The following is a 17519-nucleotide window of genomic DNA, read 5'->3' as shown; positions in this document are numbered from 1 at the left end:
AAAGAAAAATACCAACAAAAACAAAACCCAACAAACGGAATTTTTAATTTTTTCCCAAATAATAATTAAAAAAAAGTATTATTTTACCTAAAGCCAAAAGTATAAAAACACACATTTATAAATAAAGCAGGAAGGGGGTTTTTGTGTTTTAAAGGGGTGAAGGAAAAGGGCAGTGCCGGGGAACAGGGGTGAGGAGGGCGCAGGAAGGACACGCGGCGCGGACATGGCTTGTTCCGAACACAGCCCCAGCCGCGCCGGGTGACACACGGGACACGCCGAGCTGAAGCAGAGAAGGATGCACCTACTCTCTCGGGGGGCTGCTAGAAGACCTGTCTACCATTTCGATGAGGTTTTTTGTCATTCAGTGTCCTGGATGATACACATCCRGCGGGGTGGGGGGAAGACACTGTGTACATGCATGAATTTACCAAGGATGTTTAAATACCTGCATTTCATTTTTTTCCCCCTATATATAATTATATACATATTCGTTCTCTTAAAAAATTAAGTTGGTATGTTTCTACTCCCGGAAAGAAACGTCCCAATTCCTCTGAGTCATGATGAAGTCTGCAAAAAGGGGAGGCTGRGGGCGAGGGGCTGCTCTGAGGCCATGCCCTCATCACCTGGGAGGTCACATGGAAAAGAGAGGACAACCTGAGAGGAGATGGAAGAAATGCGGGCTCCCACACACAACAGCTCCTGGGTGCTGCTGAGGCAAACAGAACAGGAAATAGAACAGTTTGCTGCCCTCTCAGATTGAAGCCTTTCCTACCTTCCCGGCACAAAGAGCCCTAGAACAAACTGAGAGGTTCCACAGGCAAAGCAGCACTATTTACAAGATGGAAAAGAAATCTAAAACTTCTCATTTTAAGCAGGAATGTTGGGTTGGAGGGGTAGGAAATATATGTAAAGATAATAAGTAGGTCCAAATTATTTTTTCAGTTTTAATGTTAAACAAGTATCTTAATACAGGTATCTTGCTGTGCCTATGCTAACACCCACACAAACCAATGAGAGGGATCACAAACCATTAAGAGGGACAAACTCAAATTGATTACCTCCTCTGACAAACCTCTTCACTTCCCAGGCAATTACCATTCATTGTTTCTCTACCGGCCCAAATGACAGCCTGTGGTGAAACATATTCACAAGGTGCAAATGCAAAGCATTTATGCTCTCTTGGTTCTGTAAACTAGAAGTTTTAGGAATATTTCCTACTGCCAGCAATAGGAAGTTAGCAGGGAAGAATTAGTTGGAGCAGTCTTAAATTATCAAGAGCAACACTATCTCCTCACCCCTCTCAGCAACAAACTTGTGGCACCAGCATGTCCTTTACTGGGCTTCTACTACTTAATTCAAAACACCAAAGCCTTGAACAAACAGCTCATGACTTTGCCATTTAAGAAAAAAATAGTTGCTTAGAGAACAGCAAGAGAAGAAGCAAGAGGCTCAATGGAACATATTTAAAAACAAACTCCCTCCAATTCCTTCTTTAATTAMAGATCACCATCTCCAAGTCCTGTATCACTTTCCTGAAGCCTTTTGGTACTATATCATTCACAGGTATTGGCCAAATGGTGTTCTTCAGACCAAGACCATCTCTACATCTACTCTGTTTTCCTGAGTCTCCTACATATACTATTCTAAATTTATTTTAAACTACACAACCATGCTCCAACTGATCTACTTGCCCGACACTTTTCTTGCCATCATTCTGATCAGATTTTACCCCTGGTTTCCTGTATGCAGCCATGACTCCAGGAAACAAAACCCACTCTGATCAGCTTAAAAATCAGACTTGCTTCATACAACGTATTTCCAAGGAGCTTTGTTTTGTATCTCTATGTTTAGYATCTCTATGAAGTATCTCTTCACTGGTAATTGCCCTTTACTTTCATGGGAATTTCATTCTTGCCACTGACTCTTCTGTATCATCTCTGACCTTTTTGTCACTACCTCGAAGTTTAAATAATAAAGTGGTATAAAATTGCACAAGGAAGTCATATAAAGAACCCTCAAACCGTTATCAACAGTACCAAAATATAACTGGGTTCAAGGGACTGCTATTTTTCCTGAGTGTCTTGCGGTCCCAGTACAGCAAGAAATTTCATGTATACTGGGACATATGTTCACAGTCTGAAAGTGGAGGAACTGGTCACCTCAAAAGCAAGCTTGACCCACACTAACTCCCATCACAAACCCAACATGACTGTCATCACACATTCCACACGTGGCAGCTCCAGCTCATCTTTTCACTCAAAGAAACTGCCAGAAATTTCCTCTCTGGTTTCCAACTTGCCTTCCTTTGCAAAACCCGTCTGTGCAAGAGAAGCTGCCCATGGGACCAAGCACAGCAGCTGATGTGCAGCACGGTACAGTGCAGAGACAGGACTAGAAAATAACACTTTAAAGTTTCAGAACAAGCCCATGGAAGGAAAGGTTAGCAAGGACACCTGAAACATGATTAGACAGATTTCAATTACAGGCTGGAAAACTCTCAAAGTGTTCCCCTGAACTGCCATATCCTGAAGCACTCGGCAGTGATCAGGCAGCAAACCTGTTRGGGGAGAGACAGAACTGCAGATTATTCAGCCCTAAAGTTACTCAGAAGAAACAGTGCATCCTATGCCAGTCTGGCCAGACCAGTAGAAAAAGGTTGCACTGCACATCTGCAGCCACAGTAAGACAGAGAAGTCAACAGACCACATTTCCAAGTGCCACAGGGTTTCAGAGAGACAGCAGCCAGAATAACTAAATGGAAGAAAACTGCTTCCACCCTGTAACCTGTGAAATCAAGTGATGCAGTCTGGCTGCCTCTGACTGACTTTCACAGATGTCAGCAGTCTCTCTCCCACCAAAGAGAGAGACTTGTTGCTTGCATTAGTTTTAGGTACTGGGATTATACTGCTCTGCCTTAAAATAACTTCAAGACAGACCGGAGATGGAAGAAATAAAACATTTTGTGTATTTGCCCCTGTTGTTGAAAGGAGTGGGAGTAAGGGGGAAGGTGCTGAAGATTTTCATTGGTTTAAAATTTTTTTTCTTAGCTTATAATTGAACTAAAAAAAAAAAACACTGGACAATTTTAAGCCACAACAGACACACGTTAGCATGGGTTTAGAGAAGCTCCACAGGTGAGAAAAATATTGCACATACAAATGCAAGAAGAGAAGATTTTCTGTTTCTCAGACCAGAAATTCATGAAAAGCAAAGGGGCTGGAGGCAGAGGAAATGGTAATCACATCCCAAAATCTCTCATTTGAAGTTCTTAGGAAATAATTTTCTGTGGAGAGTTGAAATAGCTTTACAAAAGGTAAGAGAATCCCAGCTTTCTTGGGATGTAAATATTCTGTTTTCCTGTAAAGGCAAGGAGAAAACATTTTCCTATCACAGTGAAATGAACAAATGACATACATGAGCAATGGCACTGAAGAGCTCTCAAATCCAGAGTTACACTGCAAGAGATGGAAAACAACTTTTCTGTGTCACTTCTCCACAAATAAATCATAACAACATCAAAATCAATATCCAATTCCTAATCATGACAGGTGGCTGAAACAAACATTTGTATTGTATCTAAATCAAATCTTTTAAATGTCTGCAGAAAATCCAGTCTGAAGTATCAAGGTAACATCAAAGTCCAGATTAAAAATACCATTAATGAATTCACAAAGTAATCTCCAAAGCATGGCCCAAGGGATACAGAGCCTTTCCCTGGAGGCAAATGCAGATAAAATACAGTGTGGGGACTGTCTTGACACAAGAGGAAAGCAGATAGGGTCGTCATAACAACAGCAGGATTACTGAAGGGAACAAAACTAAGGCAGGAAAAGCAAGAACAGCAAGACAAGATCTAAGCAGAGAACAGTTCATTAATTGCACAGAMACTCCAGCCTGTCTCCCTCTTGGGGGGGTTATAATACAGAGATTGTTTCTCGCTGGGATATGGCAAAGGGATTGACAGTTTYTTTAAAGGACAAAGATAACAGCCACAAATGTGGCATAGAGCAACAGTCAAGAGAAATAAATTAATAAATAAACCCACAAGAAGTCTGATTCTTGATTCCCATGAAGCCTTGGAGAGGAAAAGATTGGCTTCACTTGGACTCCTTTGCTTTTAGTCAGCAGTTCAGAATTTCTTGGATAAACTGGATTTTCTTTGTATTTTTAGGTGTCAAACATCCTGACCTCCTGGCTATGAAGAAATTTCACAGCAATTTCTCCAAACTCCTCTTTTGATACTTTGTTTAGAGACAGGAAGTTGAAGACCATTGGGGAACAAATACTAAAACTGTGGCCAGCACATTGCTAAGAATTGGAACAAGTCAGTTGTTGGAGCCTGAGGAAATCAATTTGTAAAGGTATCCCCACCAGCCCTAGACCAGGTGATGGAAGCATTGGTCTGAAGCTCTCTCAGTGGTCCTCTTCTTGCAATTATGTCTGTGTATACACAAACACCTGAAAGCCACCCCTCTTAGAGTTTTTTGTCCATGCGTCGTTCCACAGCTTGCAGCAATAGCTCCGAGTACTGTTCCAACAAAGCTAGTGTCTGCTCATCTCCCAGACTCTTGGGACTTGGTAGATTGGCAGCACATCCCTCATTCAGTGGGCTAGTGTTATCTTGTGGCTTCGCCAGCGCCTCCTTGTCTTTTGGAAGCTCTTCTGCATCCTTCAGAGAGTCCAATTCTTTCTTCATTGAGGAGAACGTTTCTGTCAGGAGGCCTGCTATTTTATCTTTGTCAGTAGAAGATTCGGTATCATTTAACACCTGGAAACAAAGAGAGGGAGAAGAAAAAGAATGCATTGGGGTTTAGGTAGAGCACCAAGTAAGCAATTTCTGCCCTTTAGGGAAGTGAAGCCATAAAGACTTGCAGACCAATCAAGTGTACTTTTCTTCAACATTTTGAGACTGCCTGTTYAGACATACAGCAGGACATGCACCCAATACTCCATTCACACAGTCCAGCAGCATTACTCCAAYTGGACCGAGATGGGAAGCACATTTTTGCCTAGTGTTCCCCTTATAGTGGGCTTAGAGAGGCACTATGTTTCCCAGCTGCAGCACAGGGCCCCAGTCTCCTGTCCCTCCTGCCAAATGCAGCTGGTCCCAAGGTGACACAGCTAATGCAAGTGCTGTGGTCAGAGCTGCAAAGGGCCACATGGCAGACGCTCACAATCAAAGTCCCACACTCATTACAGGAGACCTGACAGATCAGTCAATTGCTCTCTGTGTAACTCTGGTCTGGTGGTGAGAGGGACAGATGAATGGCTGCATGTTCCTCTCACAGCTGGATTTTCATGTTATCTTACATTCACTAATCCTTTTCCCAGTCATCAAAGACAATGAACAGATGGGGATAATAAAACTCAAAGCTCCTATAATATTTCATATCCCTGAAACACTGTATATAATCATTAATTAATTCTCTAATACCCCTTTGAAAAAGAGCATACTGTTATCTTCAGTTTACAGATAGGCTAAACCAACTGAAAACTTAATTGATTTGCTCAGAGTACCATAGCAAACCATTGGAAAATCCAAAAGCTGGAAATCAGGAGCTCCTGCATCCCTGGTTCAAGYTGAAGGTGCAGTCAAGTGAACAGCTAGGCAGCTTGTGTCACTGAACACACAGTCAAGAAAACCCCTTGAGGCAGCAAGCACTTCCATTCTGTGTAAGATGTCCATGGGCTGCAAAGCCCAGCTGCTGCACCAAAGGCCACRTGTGAGGTCACTCACCCTGCGGTAAAGGTGAAGGGCTCTGCGCATGCTGTCCTGGAGCTCRGATACCACGTGCTTGCACTGCTCTACGCTGATGCCCGATTCTGAACGGGAAGAAAACATAAAAGCACAAGTTAAGGCACAGACTCCACTATCTCTTCATTAGGAAAACAGGTTTTTCAATCCATATCTGAATGACCACGTGCACACAACTTCTCATTCAATTTTTAGGGCTGGCTTAAGCAAATCATTAAATAAGCACATTCTGCATGAAATTTCTTTAATATTAACTAGACGTGCTGCTTGCTTCAAACATCCCTATTTTTCCAGTCTTTAGACTCTCCAATGTCAGCAGTGGCTTTCCTCAGATTGCACATTTTTACTGCAGTCATGGATAGTCACAGATTACCCATGCGATTTTCAATTACAATTAAAGTCATGTTTGTATGAGGGCTTCCAGTGACAAGAGGGACTGATCCAAGGAGCCTCTAATTTAGCTTCCACCKAGTCAGAAATCTCCAAGCTCCCCCATGCATCCTTCTGCACAGTGTACAACTAAAGCAGAGAGGACGATGGATTATACTGAATTATTGGTTCTCTCTAGTGACGACTGAGGTACAGAGGGGTGGTGACAAGCAAACTCAATCACAATAGAATTGCGCTTCTGAGCAACCCATGATATACCCTGCTGATACACCATAATTCAAAMCTGAAAGCAAGTAACTGAAGGACAGCATCTTCTGACAGTCCCCACCAGATATTCTCTCCAAAACATAAGCTGAATCCCGCAATCTTTTAATACAATAAACACTTTCATGAGTTAGACATAAACCATGAACAAAGACACACAGACACACACACAATCTTCAATTTGCAAAGGCCTGGACAAAGCCCATTTGACTTCCTTTAGTTACCCAAACCCAAAACTTTGTCACATTAGCACTGTAATTTCTGCAATTCTAAGAACACCATGGTTGAACAGACTGGAGAGAACCTGAGCTAATTTTATGAATACATCTGGATGATATATAAACAAAAACAGCTAGAAAAACATCTATTCATACATAAACAAAAACATCTRCAAGAACAAAGGGGTAAAGACAAGTCCTTTCATCTGCATTCTTTGATCCCAAATCACCCGTGGAGTCTGAGCACAGTGGGCTTCAGTGCAATCCAAGATCCTTGCCTTCTGCCCMCCTCCTTCCCTGTTTGTCTTTGAAACCCAGCTGTTTCTTCTCATGATCATTTCTGGATTTCTGATCATCCTTTTTATGCTGGTCTCCAGCTCTGAGAGGTGCCAATCAGGAGAAAGCTCACAAAACCTAATATAAATGCTTAAGTAACAGGCATTTTCTGCCTCTTGGGTGTGCAGAGCAGAGCTCTTCAGAAACTAGCAGAGAATATTAAACACAGCAACGGTATTAAGCACATCTACAGCATTTTAACTGTAGATGTCAAAATGCTTTCACAAGAACAATTAAGTGTCTTTATTTGCAGTCATTATTCAAGCAGGAAATTGAAGGACAGAGAAATTAAGTGGAAACCTAAAGTAACAGCACAAGTCAGAATCAGAACAGGTCTCAATCGACCCTACAGTTTTAATCTAAACTGCCACACTATGATTTCCAGAAGACACAGTATGATGTTCACAGCAATAGCCAACTTGGATCTAAAGAGCTTTTCCAGAATCTAWCACTAAAAATTTGAGAAATATGGTCTGCAAGAAGCTTAAAGGTGACAGTTGCCTATTGAGAAAGAAAACCATTGGGGATCCACAGTACTATATCATTCTAACTCACTAAAGGATGCAGTTAAATATTCTGTCAGGGTGTGCTTTGTCTTGGGAGTTGTTAGAAAAAAAAATACTGAAAAAAACCTGGCTCTTTCTCTGTGCTACCTATGTTAAGCAAACTGACCAAAACCCATTTTTCATGTAACCCAATTCCCTAATCTAGACAAGAAAACTCAGCCTAAAGAGTACAGACAACTACAATTCTGCTGCAGAATGTGATTCCACAGCTTCAGGCTGCATCTGGTGCTGGAAGAAACCTCACCCCGTAGGGGAAGGGTCTGAAAGTTTCAGATGCACTCACTGTTCATGGCAGCTACAGTATTAGAAGGTCCCTCAACAAAACATCACATTTCCTGTTTTTGTAACAGTGCTTCAAKACTAGGGTGTTTGATCCCTCTAGAAATGCAAAAAGAAAAATAACATTGCATCAAAACCAGATTACCCTTCTGCAATACTTTGATGCAGAAATATTGTGCTTAACCATTTCGATGAAYGGTGCAACAACCTGGCACCACAGAACTGTAACTGATCACAGGATTACAGAGCTGCCCCTCCTCAGATATGAGTAASAACTACATAAAAAAAGAGATAAAAAACTTTGYCCTGTATAGCCCCTGAAGGTACAASGTATCAGTGCAATGGTTAATATCCAGCTTTCTAACCCACAGCTCAGAAAGGTCTACTTCCATTCAGATTGTGACACAAAAGAAAAAYATCAGCAGATGATGTGGAACTAAACAGTGTCTTCTCTGACACTGGAGGTTTTCCTGCCTTGAAGGACAGGATTTTTGCTTCAATTTGAACTTATCTGCTAGTTTTAATTTCACTGAACTACCTTAAACTGAGGCCTGTAATAGATCTTCAAGCTGTTTTCAKCAGGTCAAAGTTTTTCCTCTTGTACCTTTTTCTCCAAATTAGGATAATATTCATATTCAGCTTGCAGATGTGTCCCCAAAGCAGAGTTATAGCAGCACAAAGACATGCTTGCTCCCACAAGTAGCTAMAGCAAGGAGCTCACTTCCATTGAGCCTTATCTCATGGGAGAAAACTGTATGCAAATTCTTCTGGACCCTGCAAACTTGCGTATTAACAAAGGAAAGCTTGAGCTGCCTGGCACAACTTCACTGTCAGTATTATCTGTGCTTGCTTGGTTCAGTCAGCACATGTTGTCCTGCACCTACATTTGCTGGCCAAGGAGGTAGAGAGGTATAAGGTATACCAGAGGAGGCATAGAGATGTGACCTACACACAGGGGGATTCCCAGTATGTCAGCTTTTAGCATCGACCACAAAGAGGTTTGAGCCCCCTCTAAGGGGCTCTTTGTGGTCAATGATAAATCAGGTGTAATTGTACAGCTAAATCACTAAAAACACAACAGTGCTGAGGTCTACAAAACATTCAGCTACAAACACTGTCATACGTAAGACTCAGAGGAAATGGAAACTAAAGACTGAGAAAAAGATGTTAGATTGAAGAAGTGTCTCACCRTTGAGGGGATGGTTTATGGAACGAGACAGGTGCAGACAGGACGAGACAGGCCAGAAGCTGGACGTAAAGAAATGTGATGGGATCGTGAGGCGGTTCACAAAGACAGGAGACAGAAGGGGGAAGATAAGAGATGGGTATCCATGCACACCTGAGACCTGTGCCGAGGCAGTTATGGATGGAGACCTCGGTCTCATGGGGTCTAGTGGGCAAAGTCCAGGTTGGCTGTCTAGCACACAGGCGATGCCGGTGATCCGCTCCCTGCCCCTGGGCAGTGTGCTCTCAGGAGACCTGAGGGGCTGGCCCTCTGACACCTCCCTCAGTTTTACACTAGTGACCCCTGGCTCATCCTGGCAATCTGTCCTTGAGACTGGATAATCCACTGGGCTCTCCTTAGCAAGCCCTGTTGGGATCTCTCTACCAGGAACCAGAGACCCAGAAGTTTGATTCTCCCTCTTGGAGGCTCGGACCTCTGGAAAAGAGGGCTTCTTTTTAGAGGCCCCAGCAGGTGACTGGGGAGATTGTGGCTCAAGCAGGGTTTTTGTTTTGGTAGTGGGTGAGAAGGAGGCCAGTGTGGGTCTATCAGGCAATGGCTTGGGAATGTCAAGAATCAGATGTGCTCGGTTTGATGATGCCAACTTGCTGTGGAAGGACTTGGGAGATGAGCAGTTTACAACTGGCTGGAGTGTCGGTTTCACTGGAACACTTTCTTTCACTGGTAGCTTAATCTTCTCAGCATCTGTTGTGGAACTAAATTGTGTCTTCTCTGTCACTGGAGGACTAGTCCTCCCATCAGTCAACATTTCAGTGGAGCAACCAAGGTATAGATTTTCCCCTACAGATATGCTCCTCGACATCTTAGCCCGGAAGCTGGTTGTGGGGTTCATGTAGGACTTCGGTTTTGCAGCCCTGRCATCTTTGGCCAGTAGAGCACCAGATCCATCCATCTTCAACATACTGGCTGATAACACCCTGCAATTATTAGGTCTGGGATCCTTCTCAACCACCAAAAGAGTCTGAGGGCGCTGCTTGGCAGAGGATATCACTCCAGGACCCTTATCTGTGAAAATTAAACAGACAAACATACCAAAAATAGACAAGAGCCTGCAGTGAATTCCTAAATCGGAATTTAACATGGCTCAGCTCAGTCCCTGAAAGATGTGTATAAACAAAACCACTAGTTCAGGTTAGTATCACCAAGCCTCAACAGCTTTCTTTTTTTTCCCCAACCCTCATCCTGCTCACACACTGCTTTCYTCATGAGAGAGATTTGTTCTTAAAGTGTATGGTCAGAAGACCTCAGACCACTGTGACTCTTAAGAGAGAGGCCAGGGGAAGCAGACAAAAACTTACATATGCTGTTGTGGTGATCAGATGAGGGTTTTTTGGTTYCTTTTTTTTGGTCATTGTTGTTTTTTAAACAAACTTATTAATGTGAGTTGATTGTTTCAAAAATAGAGTTATTTCACACAGAGGGCATTAATACAGTAAGCTCTCTGTTACTGTCTCTTCCTTCCCTCTTTGTCTCCTCCTCAGCCTGGGGAGCTTCAGTCCTAGCTTGGAGCAACCACCCATAGCAAGAGACCATTTCTTTGCAAATACTTCATTTCACCCTTGCTCCTCCCACAGCTGTCAAACAAGTATCAGAGACTGATAATTAGAAGACCAGCATCTATATTACAAATTAAAAATACTAAATAATATTTTAATTAATATATTAAAAATATTTTCCCTTGACAGGCTAAGAGTTAGAAGACATGTAAAGGCTGTAGCTGAGAATGCAAGAGAAGCTTAATTTAAATCTCCACTCAAATGTCCCTGTTTCATTCCTGGGTTCATCCCATCACTCCAAMCTGTTCCTTACCCTCATGCACGAGGTCATGCACTGACTGTGCCTTTCTCATGACTGCAGTCCCAGGGCCTTCTGGAAAGGAGGCAATAACCCGTCCAGGAGCCATACCAACTCTGCTGGCCTCCAAAGCCGATCTGCGTTTTTTCTGCACATAAATAGCTCGATTTGAAWTTACATTCTCCAGGAGTTGGCTATTCTCCAGTGCATCACCAGGATGGATGTTGTCATTCTTCAACAGGTCTGGTGTAAACTGACTGGTCTGGGTTGGTGGCTCGATGGGCTTTGAATCCAGTGTCAGATTTGATGAAGAGCGTGACAATTGTCTAAAGAAYACAATAAAGAAATCCCAGTTAAAACAAGGAACTACGTTGCCCTGGGTAGACAGGAACATATAAGTTTCTCTGGGATACAGAGTCCCTCCCTATCTGGACTTTTTTGAGTCAAAAATGCCCTAAGCTGTTACCACTTCATTCTACTCAACCCTGTAAGCTCTGGTCTTCAGTCATTTGACTAAGGGCTGCACAATCACAGAAAGCATTGGGTTGCTGTTTCCAGGGAGGACACTGTAAAACGTGAGGACAAAAGAGAAGGAAAAATTCCAGGCATAGGAAAGACTGGGCAAAGTCGGGTCAAGTTTTTTCTCTCAGCTCACCTTACTAAAATTTAAATATATTCAATTCTAAGATAACCCTAAGAGGAAATAAATATGCTTTTCTAACATTATGAAAGCATAATGACTAGGAAAGCTGGTCAGTATCTTCAAGAAGAAAGCCTAATTTCCTCTTCCTCTCCACTTCAGACAAATACAGTGGGCTCACTTCAGAAAGGAGGCAMCTTTCAATCTGGTATGTTTAAACAGCTGAACAGATTAAAAGCCCAGAGGTTCTCATAATCAAAAACTACCTCCCTTGTCTAAAGCACCAGTGACGTCTTTCACTCATCACTGCAACTCTCYAGAAGCTGACACAATAGCCAACTGGCTTTCTTCCCAAACATAGTCCCAACATGAGACAGACTAAGAGGCACTCCTGACAGCAGCAACAGCAGCTGAATACAGCAATAACAAACAAATTTCCCTAACATGCTGAATCTAGACACAGCTGGTGAACCTTAGAAGATGTATTCAAATCTGCTTATTCCTACACAATGAAATTCATTTGAGCTAAGATTTTAAATTGTTATTTTAGAGGAATATAGGAGTATTTGTTTATTTTAAACATTTATGAACCCAAATCAAAAAAAGCATTGCCCTCATTTTTTCTTTGATCTTTTTTTATTTGTTTTGTTGGGAATTCTTTTAAATAATAAGGAAAACAGCTTGCAGAGGCCTTTTGGGGTGCTTTTGGGTTGAGGGGTTTTTGGAAGAATAATATCCCTGTGGGGCTTTGTATGAGACACCAGAACACCCTATGAAGGCATGGAACTGAGAAACAAAGCTGAGTAAGAAAGGACTATAAAACAAAGGAAAAGTTGATAAATCTACTTTCATTGTCCAAGCTGAATGAAATGCAAAAGAATAAACAGAGCATAAACAGTGAAGAGTAAATTAGATTATTAGTGATTCTTCCAACTAAATCAACCAAGGCATTAATCATGAAACAATTAAGCACATTGTTGAAAGAGGAAAAAGAACAAAACAATAGTGTTACATTAGGAACAAACAGAATGACCCAGGATAGCCTGTCCAAATCACAAGAGTCTGCAACCAGCCTGCTATGCTAACACTATGCTGTGCCTAGCCACACCAAGGCAYAACAAGAAGTTTGCTCAACTATTTTCACTCAGGACCTAGCATGAGACCTACTCATATTAGTATAAATAGATAGAAGGAAACACTTAAAACAAGCAGAGCCATACCTGAGAGCCGGGGACTGGGAAAGAAAGCGAGAGGAAATGCTGAGGTTTTCGGTTCTTTCCAGATTCCTACATGAGCCACCTAAAAATTTTGGTTAAAGGAGAAAGAAAAATGAGCAGTTTATTTACACAACATTCAGACACATATGTTTCCTTATCATAGAGACTATCAAGTGTTCCCTCAGATCCATATTTTTTTAAGCTAAAGCCACATAGAATTAAATAAGTATATTTCCTTTGCCTTTACTGCTYTACTTCAATTACTATGCCTTAAGCTGCTACTCTCCCTAAGGGTAAGGCTCCTCCTTTATTTGCTTCCCTTTGTATCCTATCCTGCCTGWAGGACTGTGAGGCACTGGCAACAAGCAGAAAACAAACCAATCAAAGAGGACAAAAAATAAAAGGAAAAAAAAGAACCCGAACAACTCACATAGATATTGCTGCCTGCAACCATTATTAATTCTAAAAAGCCATGCTTTGCTCTGGAGTTGGTCGATAAAGMCAAACCATCTCCTTTGCCACTCTGATGTCTCCTCTTATTCTCTCCCTCCACCCAGCATTTCAGCCTTTTCTTTTGTGACATGGGCTATGCCTTGATGCACCACTAGAGGCCACTGCGTGTCACCTATCGGTGACGCGCAGTCAACACCTTCCTTTTCAATGGGAAAAGCCAGTCCGGGAGCAAGATAACAGCTCTCAGAATTCCAGGGACAATGCTTAACCCAAACTGACACAGAGTCCAGTCTCATCCACACAAACTTACACACAGACCGATGAAGTTAACAGATGTCACTCTACTTCAGGCCTCTTCACACTGTTTTCCATTTTTGCCCCCCTCCCATGTACACACACATCAATGAAAGCCTAGCAGAACTTGTAGCCTAGTTTGGTTTATACAGGGGAAAAATCAAGAGTGACCTTAGAAAGTCTTCCCGCTGAATGTAGAGATGTACCTTTTCCATCAGTGTTGCTCAGGGTCCCAAAATGCTCCTTGAGGAACTTTTCTTGATCAGGTATCTGAGGAATTTCTCCTTCCGGCATGCTAGCACCTACATCCTCCTCWCCTTCTCCCTCCAGGTCTGAAGCACCATCTACACTTAGAGGCTCAGTGCCTTCAGAATCTGGGAAAAGGCAAAAAAACCCCAGTGCTGTAACAACTTAATCAGAGTAACGTTAGCCAAGTTAAAAAAAAAAAAAAAAATCAAAGATGCTAAATTGAACCTAGAATGTTAAAGTCAGTCAGCATTACGTGCAACAATTCTCTAATCGACCATATCCCACAAACAGCATAGCCTATGGGRTAATCAGTACTAAACCTACCTCTTAGCTAGCAAGGTAAGAAAAAACAAAGATGCCCAAGGAAAGTGCACCAACTCCTGCTCCTACAGTGGCTTCACTGAGGTGTCTGCTGAAATGCTCCCAAATCAGTACAGCAGTACCAGTGTGACTAACAGGAGCATGACTTCAGCTCATGAAGAGCTCATATACAAATACATTATAATGTCTTTGCATCTTACCTTCATTTGGATGGTCTGGGCTGGACAGACGACTGCTGCTGTAATCTACAGAGCAGGCACTGTCTGGACTGTGTTTATCTGGGCATCCATTACTGTGATAGCCTCTACAGAGCTTCCCATGGGGCAGTGCTTTTACCTGGAACTCACTACAAGAGAGACAGGAAGATACAGCACTAGGAGAGATATTTGTTTATATGTAAAGAAGCACATTTTAACTTTAATAAGGCCTTACCTGTATTAGTAATACCCTTTATTATAAATGTAATGCTTTAAAGAGAAAAAGAAGTTGATTTCTCTCATCACAATACAGTATATTTTTTGCATTTCATTAAGCTTGGACAGTGAAGTCCCAAGGGGACTGTCTGATTTTCTGGGCGTAGTCAGTTCCCATGATTACCAGGCAYCAGCATCACACTGCTCTGGCTTGATTTCCAGCATGCGTGAGGAACAAATGTAGAAGTTTACATGATGAAAAAGGGACTAAAACTATGCCTATGCCTGCAGGAGAGAAACTCCAGTTTGCCATAGATTTAAGCTCTATTACGCATTTTTCCCCATGTTCATGACCTGCTTCGTTGGGCAAATTCTGTGATGCAAAATATACAAGATTCTGGCTTTGAGAAAGATTAATTTAGTGAAGAACATCATACAAAAATACAATCTCGTATGACAKGGTTCCTGATTTCTGTTACGATTTTATGGATCCTATTTTTTCAAATGTCACCAGCACTGTTCTTCTACCTGATGCCTAAGGACTTCAGTTTTCCCCTTTTTTAAATACTTTTGTTTCAAATGTACTCCAATGCAAGGTAAGATGCAGAAGTCAATGAACAGAACTAAATCGCAACTACCCCTGGCAGCTCCCAAACTCTGTAAACATTGCCATGTGTCCCCATCACCAGAGGACCTCTTTTCCTTACATGATGGAGCAGCACATGGGTCTACTCTGCCCAAATGTTATCTTCATAAAATTAAAAGTGAAAAATAAAGACAAACTAATCAAAACCTAGCAGCCTCAACTGTAAAATTTTGGCATGCAGTCATGCATGAAAGTCTAAAGCTATGAGCCCCACTCTCTGTAACGTAACAGGAGAAGACAAAGGAAATTAAACAGCTACTTGCATCAGGTTAAAAGGGGAAGGGAAGAATAAAATTCAGGGAAGGAAAATAAAATGGAGCACAGAAAAGTTAAATTATGTAAAATTAAAACAGAAGAAACAGCAGAGGAATAAAAAACTGCACTGTTTCCAGTGTCCTTTTCAATTCCATCTGTATCATGCAACTCCTTCTATTTCCCATAAAAGAGTAATCACACACTACATTTGCTAAATTATTGCCCAATTATCATAAATAAATGTCCTGTCATTTCTCCTGGGTAGGCATTTCGCTGTCACGTATGTCACTGTCAGTGAGTTTTCCAGCTTCCAAGTTTTCCCTTRCTATTTTCAACTCAGATAAGGGAGAAAGCAAAAAGGCTGCTCCCATGTTGTTTATTCAACAAAAAAAAATTGGAGTAGACTGCTAATGCGCAGTTTCCTCAGAGGAAAATTATTTTGATGGTGCCTTATTAGTTTCATCTCCTCTAGCATCCGTCTGACAAAACTCTCAACTAAACATGCCTGACATCTATCAGGCAGTAAGTCAACTCATTAAAGTTACCACACAAACTGCAAGAAAACCAGAACAGAAACATCTAAGCCATGCACAGCAGAGAGCTTATTTTTAACCTGCTAGAGTCTGTGGGATGGATTTCATCTTGCTCAGGGTAGATTACACATTCCTCACTCTCAGAAGGTTCCAGTTCCTGAGAGAAAATCCCCTCTTCACAAGACACAAGCCGAATCACTTGGGGTCGCACACAAGACCCGTTCTCTTGGGGAGGTATTGAGCTGCCAACCTGGTTTATTTAAAAAGAGAGAAAACCAGATATTACCAGCATTTTATCTTACATCAGCAAATGCTGTGCAGGGTTAGAAAGTATGCATTAGTACAGAATATGCATGTATGTATGCAAAGTACAGAATATGATCAGCAATCTGAGATCAGAAAACACAGCAATCCTACATCTTTTCTGTTACTTATTTACTAAACTTGCCAGATTACTGCTGTACTTTCCTGCTCTGTTTCCTGTTTTGGTACTTTTTGACCATAGATCAGGAGTGCAAGCCATATGGCAGCAGCTTCTTCCATTAACTTCTACGGACTAATCGGACAACTCACAAAACTGCGCCACAGCTAAAAAACTGATTTACTGCACACAACAATCTCAAAAATCTTCTCAGTCACACAGGTATCAGGGAAAAAAAATTCTAATGAAGCTAGGCACTGGGGCAGATTGCTACTGGAAAACAGGCAGTAGCTTTCGGAGGACGAGCACACATTATTTGCTGTGACCCATCACTAGAGAGATTAAAGAGATTTTACTAACTTAGCACAGCCCACAACTAAGGGAATCATATGAGTCACATTTCTGTGGCTACTGGAGCCAAGAAACTGCATCCCAGAGTGAGCTAACAGGTGACCAGGTTTTTACACACCTCTAATTCCAAGCTGAACTCTCAGCTTGTTTTTGACATAACTAATCAAAGAGCTAATAGAAAACATGAGCTCTTCCTGTCATCAAAAAGAAACCTCGATCCTATATGGTCTCTGCTATAAGACAACAGTCACACATTGCAGGAGTACTAACTACAAGAGTTATCTAATAAAGTTCCTCAGAAGTAATTTAGAACACTTCTAACCATAAAAAGAATGGCTTCAGATAGTAATAAACAGAGGTAACAAACAGATGCAGGACATGCACTCAGAGTGGGTTCACYTCCTCAGAGTAGTTTGCCCTTACCTTGTTGATGTGCACAGGAAGGTCGGTGTGCTCCTCTCTGTCGTCCCCATTGCTGTTTTGAGACAGCGAGTCTCGACTTGGAGAGCGGGACACAGAGAAGGACTCCAGCTGACGCAGGTCAAGCATGGATTTCACAGTCATCTCTATGCTGCTGCTTGGCTGGGACCAGCGGCTGCGCTGCCGGGGCATCTTGCTCATTGGCGCCTCTGAACGCTGGATTGCCGCTATCTCTTTGGCCTGAAGGAAATTGTAAGACAGACAAACTTAGGGACTGAGTTTTGCTGATGGAAAAACAGGAGAAAAAACACATGACCCACAGAAAAACATAATTACGTCCATCTCCATAAAAGCYTCAAAACTGTCTGAGAACTTGAAATTGCACTTTTAATCATAAAGCATCAAGTAAAAATKATACTTTTGTTGCTGCTTCTTACACAATTGAACAATTAAATGTCCTG

The 17519-nt window shown here is 41.9% G+C and overlaps 1 protein-coding gene across 5 annotated transcripts in view; it reads right to left on the bottom strand.

Annotated features, from left to right (window-relative positions):
* Positions 1-1761: 1761 nt before the first annotated feature.
* Positions 1762-17519, bottom strand: part of MAPKBP1 (mitogen-activated protein kinase binding protein 1) — a 97870-nt gene continuing 82112 nt past the window's right edge. For 3 of the 5 annotated variants that reach the window (XM_057365781.1, XM_057365791.1, XM_057365785.1), the window contains exons 23-31: positions 17062-17298; positions 15947-16116; positions 14220-14365; positions 13656-13823; positions 12706-12784; positions 10861-11171; positions 8998-10056; positions 5738-5823; positions 1762-4768 (exon numbers count right to left, since the gene is read on the bottom strand). In XM_057365781.1, the coding sequence (XP_057221764.1) occupies positions 4475-4768; positions 5738-5823; positions 8998-10056; positions 10861-11171; positions 12706-12784; positions 13656-13823; positions 14220-14365; positions 15947-16116; positions 17062-17298 (2550 nt within the window). In that variant the 3' untranslated portion in view covers positions 1762-4474. The remainder of the gene's footprint in view (positions 4769-5737; positions 5824-8997; positions 10057-10860; positions 11172-12705; positions 12785-13655; positions 13824-14219; positions 14366-15946; positions 16117-17061; positions 17299-17519) is intronic. The other 2 variants (XM_057365799.1, XM_057365809.1) reach the window with 2 other exon arrangements.

Source organism: Malurus melanocephalus, unplaced genomic scaffold (assembly GCF_030028575.1).
Source record: "Malurus melanocephalus ecotype Western Australia unplaced genomic scaffold, MMel_1.1 scaffold_2, whole genome shotgun sequence".
NCBI classification, from domain to species: domain Eukaryota; kingdom Metazoa; phylum Chordata; class Aves; order Passeriformes; family Maluridae; genus Malurus; species Malurus melanocephalus.
The sequence above is the reverse complement of the archived record's forward strand: the minus strand, read 5'-3'. Positions and strand labels throughout refer to the sequence as shown.